The 4,483-nt window shown below is 38.9% G+C and overlaps 1 protein-coding gene across 3 annotated transcripts in view; it reads left to right on the top strand.

Annotated features, from left to right (window-relative positions):
- Positions 1-4,483, top strand: part of MARCHF8 (membrane associated ring-CH-type finger 8) — a 177,717-nt gene that overhangs the window by 54,043 nt on the left and 119,191 nt on the right. For all 3 annotated transcript variants that reach the window (XM_012558944.2, XM_023742085.1, XM_023742086.1), the window contains exon 2: positions 780-959. In XM_012558944.2, the coding sequence (XP_012414398.1) occupies positions 858-959 (102 nt within the window). In that variant the 5' untranslated portion in view covers positions 780-857. The remainder of the gene's footprint in view (positions 1-779; positions 960-4,483) is intronic.

Here is a 4,483-nt window from a genome sequence, read left to right as displayed (position 1 = left end):
CAACTTATACAGACACTATTATTTTATCCAAGGTCAGCTTTGTCATGGTTACCAGGTGACCAGGTAAACACATCAGTATCCACGATGACCTTGAAAAACCCCTTAGAGCAGAGATTGGCAAACTCAGCCCATGGTCCACATCTACCCTGCCACCTGTGTTTGTAAATATACCTTTATTGGAACATAGTCACTCTCATTCATTTATATACTGTCTATGGCTTTTTTCATGCCACAATAGTAGAGTTGAGTAGTTGCAACAGATATTGGCCCACAGAACCTAAAATATTTACTATCTGGCCCTTCACAGCTGAAGCTTGCCAACTCCTGGTCTGAAGAGTCTAGATTTTTCCAGTGTTAAGCATGGATCCCAGATATCTTGAATTTATTTTAGCCTTCCTAGCTTCTGATCTTACTCCTATGTGGATTCAAGGGCAGCAGTTTGAAGGAAAAGTTACTACTTTTATCAGGATGAATGCTCGTTCAAGAAAAAAAAATTAACTTCAAAAATATTCTTAAAGTAAAGCATGGCACTGCTGTATTTCAAACCTAGATAGCTAATGGAAAATTAATCTCTGATTATACATGTACCTGTTCCACCAGCCTCTTTCAGGAGCTCCCATCTTATTACATGCGAAAAATATTCCAATTTTTTTTCCTGGACATTCATGTTCTATCATTTTTGAAGACCAAAGCATTATATTATTTGAATCTAAATATAAAATACTACTCCTGGTGTTATACCTCAGTTATGTTCTTCTTTTTTCCTCTCTTTCTCTCAGCTTGAAATCCATGGCCCAAAATGACTTTGCCAGTGGAGACTGTCTTTGGTAAAGAAGGCGACCAGACAGGAGGCTGGGATGAGCATGCCACTGCATCAGATCTCTGCCATTCCATCCCAGGATGCCACCGTTGCTAGAGTCTACACAAGTAAGACCAAAGAAAAGGAAAGGGAAGAACAGGTAATGGGGCTTGCTGATTGAATGTGGGGAAGGACAGGGAGGAGTCAGGCATGACTCCCTGCTTTCTGCCTTGCCTTTCCTATGTGCTTTACAAGCATTGGCTCGTTTGTTCTCTAAAGTGCCTGTTTTATAGTTGAACTTAATCTTTGCTCAAGACTAGAAAGAATCCTCGTTAAATCTAGAATTAGTCTTGTTTGAGTTTAAATCATTGTAGTTGATGGGACACTTTTTTTCATTATTCTGTAAATAATTTTTTTTTAAAAAAACCAAATCTATCGTATCATAGCTTTTGAAGTACCTGGACTGTGGACAATGAAAGATCCCATATGAATGAAAAGAGTTCACTGTATTGTTAGTTTTGGGTTTTCCTTTTTTGGTTTTTTACATTGTTAACCTGCACCCTTTCTGTCTTACTGAGATCTTGGAAAGGAGGAGTAGTGTCACCTGAATTGGTTGGAGTGCCAACTGGGGGTGGTGGCAGGATGCGTGGTTTGTGGATGTAGTGCTGTTTTCAGTATTTTACTTTTTCCTCAACTTGCTAGGGATGGGAGAATACCCCAGAATATCTTTTCCATGCTCTTTATCCCATCTTAGCCCATCTGGATTTTAAAATACCATTAAACAGAACATTCCCTTAAGCTAGGGTGCTCGCCTACGCCAGATGGAGACTGTCAGTTCCCTGTTCATTGTCGTGTTGAGTTTGGACACCAGATGGGAGGGATTCCTTGGTATTTATATGAGGAATCTATATAAACTTGTTTGGAATGGTTAGTAGTAGGGCTGTCCAGGAAGGGAAGATGTCCAAAATTTTAGGCTAGAAAGGGAGATTTTTTTTTTAACCCAAAACCCTAGTGCAGACTGGTCGGTAGTTATTCAGTAAGCATGTATGGAATTGATCTATTTGATATTCTTAAGGTTTAAATAAGTAGCTTTAATGGGCAGTAGTCATAGAATTGGAATTTTGATTGGTATTGGGAAGAAGGGGACTACCGTGTCCCACCTTAGTGTGGGGAGTAGTTTGAATAACTGATTGCCATGTGACAATTCTGGGAACCCTGGCGCCCAGGTGAGGCCGCAGGAAGTGCAGAGTGGCTAAGACTGGGCCCCTTGAGAACTTCGGCAGCAGCCAGCAACAGCTGAAAACTTTTGTAGATTTCCAGGGTCTGAGGTGTGGCATCAGGACTGGTTTAGAAGGTAAATTTTTGTCCAGTGGAGCCCATTTTCCTTTATCCAGTTCCCCTGGCCCAGCCAGTTTAACCCAAATGTTTTTGGTACAATTTCTGGTCCTTCTGTGTTTGAAAGGGACTGAGAGGAGGAAGTAGAGGCTGTGCAGAGCTCCTGTTTTTCCGTCACCCACTGTCTGAGAACTGCAGACGCAGTTTGCTCTCTCAGCCTTTGGGATAATACAAGACAGTGCAAATATATCAATAACAGTTTTATTATGAATCATGTGAGAAGAGAGGAGCCTTGCATTTTACCCAGAAGGTCAGCAGAATCAATCCAACCATTAACTTAGACACATTTTTACCTATGAGTCTCAGATGCAAAATTCCCTTTATAGTACCCCTTGCATAGCCTGTATCTGTAATTCTTCTACAGAGAGTTAATGAATTTTACATAGTAGATAGTTAACATAGTTAATGAATGAATGAGTTCAGTTTCAGTGGTATGGGGACCACAATGAAGATAAGAGGGATGTTTTAGTAATCCATAAAAGGATTTCTGCTGCTGTTGCTTATGAAGTAGGTATGTTTTTTAAAGAGAAGTTTTTTTTTCTTTTCTCACCCTTAGGGTTTTTATACGCATCGATCCATTGGCCTCCAGACTCTAGTCTTCATTTAGAAACCTGATATGGTTGTTATTTGTATTCAAAAGAAATATAGTTTATAACTTCAGATTTTGTGAAGAGTATTTTCTTTTTCCTTATAGTTTAAGAGTTATTTAAGTATATTAAGTATCTTAATGTTCTTCATGGCTTTCTTTAGTTCTTGTGGGAGGCTTTCAAGCCTTTCAGTCTTCTTTCATTTCTGAAACCTTTTCTTCTGCTTTTAATGATGAACTCTGTACTGTGGTTCTTTTGAGGATTGCTGGTAGAGGTTAAATCTTCATATTCTCATGGCTATTGTATTTTGTCAGATTCTTTCCATTGATTTATTCTGTACCTGGGCCCTCTGGGATTGGCCTTTTCCAAGTTGTCCTGTTTTGCTGACTTGGCACTGCTGATTTCGATTTCTCCTGTATCCAGGTAGTTTCTTTATTGATCTGTTGTCATTCTGATTGCTTTTTTTTTTAAATTTTATTTTTGGTGAAAATATACACAGCAAATCCTCCAATTCTATAGTTTCTAGACAAAATGATCAATGACATTGGTTAAATTCTTCACATGGTGTCAGTATTCTCATTATTTCTGTTCTAGTTGTTTCACTGCCATTTACTTAATCTCTCTGCCCCCCCCAACTTTTGTCATCTATGCTTGAAAATAGCTGTTGACCCTTTGGTCACATATGTATATATGTGTATATATATATTTATATTTTAAGTAACGCAGCACTCAAGGATGACAATCTTTACTCTTTGGGCTAAACTGTTATTTAGTTTAAAGTGGACTCCAGGGGATAGTTTCAGTTCAGGATTTGAGGAGCAATGCAAGGCCATAGTCTCGGGGATTCCTCCAGCCTTAGTAGGTCCAGTAAGTCTGGATTCTTTAAGAATTTGAAGTTCTGTTCCACATTTTTCTCCCTTTTTATCAGGATTTCTCTGTTACGCTCCTGATCAGAATGTTCAGTAGTGATAGCCTAGCACCATCTAGTTCTTCTTGTCTCAAAGTGGAGGAGGCAGTGGTTCATGTAGACAGTCCTGTAGTCCAGTTCCTTCTCTCATTCTTGGTTTTTTTCTTTCTCTTTTGTTCCAAACGAATAAAGACCGATAGTTGTATCTTAGATGGCTGCTTGTAAGCTTTTAAGATCCCAAACACTACTCACCATATTGGAAGGTAGAACGTAAACTTTAAGAACTATATGATGCCAGTTGACTGGATTGTCCTACGAGACCACAGCCCTAAGCCCCCAAACCAAGAGAACTAATCCCATGAGATGATTGGTTATGTCTAATAAGTATTGTCATCTGTAGCCTTCACTTTTTTTTGGCGGGGGGGGGGGTTGTTATTGTTACAAAATAATACACAACCTAGCATCTGCCCATTCATCCCTTTTCCCTATGTGCAACTTATTGACATCAGTTACATTGGTTGTTATGCAAACTTCACCCATATTCGGTGCCACCATTTTTATAAACAAAAAATGACTACTGCCTAAGGAATACTCCCCCCCATAACTGCTAATGAACATTAGTTTCTGTATATTTACCTATTCATGTCATTTCATAAAAGTGAGAGCATACACTACTTGTCTTTTTGTGATTGACTTCGCTCAGCACAGTGTCCTTTAGGTTCAACCACATTGTAAGATGTTTCGGAAACTCATTTTTCTTTATTGCTGAGTATTCCATTGTTTGTATGTACCACA

The sequence above is a fragment of the Trichechus manatus genome, unplaced genomic scaffold, assembly GCF_000243295.1.
Source record: "Trichechus manatus latirostris isolate Lorelei unplaced genomic scaffold, TriManLat1.0 scaffold00200, whole genome shotgun sequence".
Lineage (NCBI taxonomy): Eukaryota > Metazoa > Chordata > Mammalia > Sirenia > Trichechidae > Trichechus > Trichechus manatus.
This window is presented reverse-complemented; position numbering and strand designations above follow the sequence as displayed.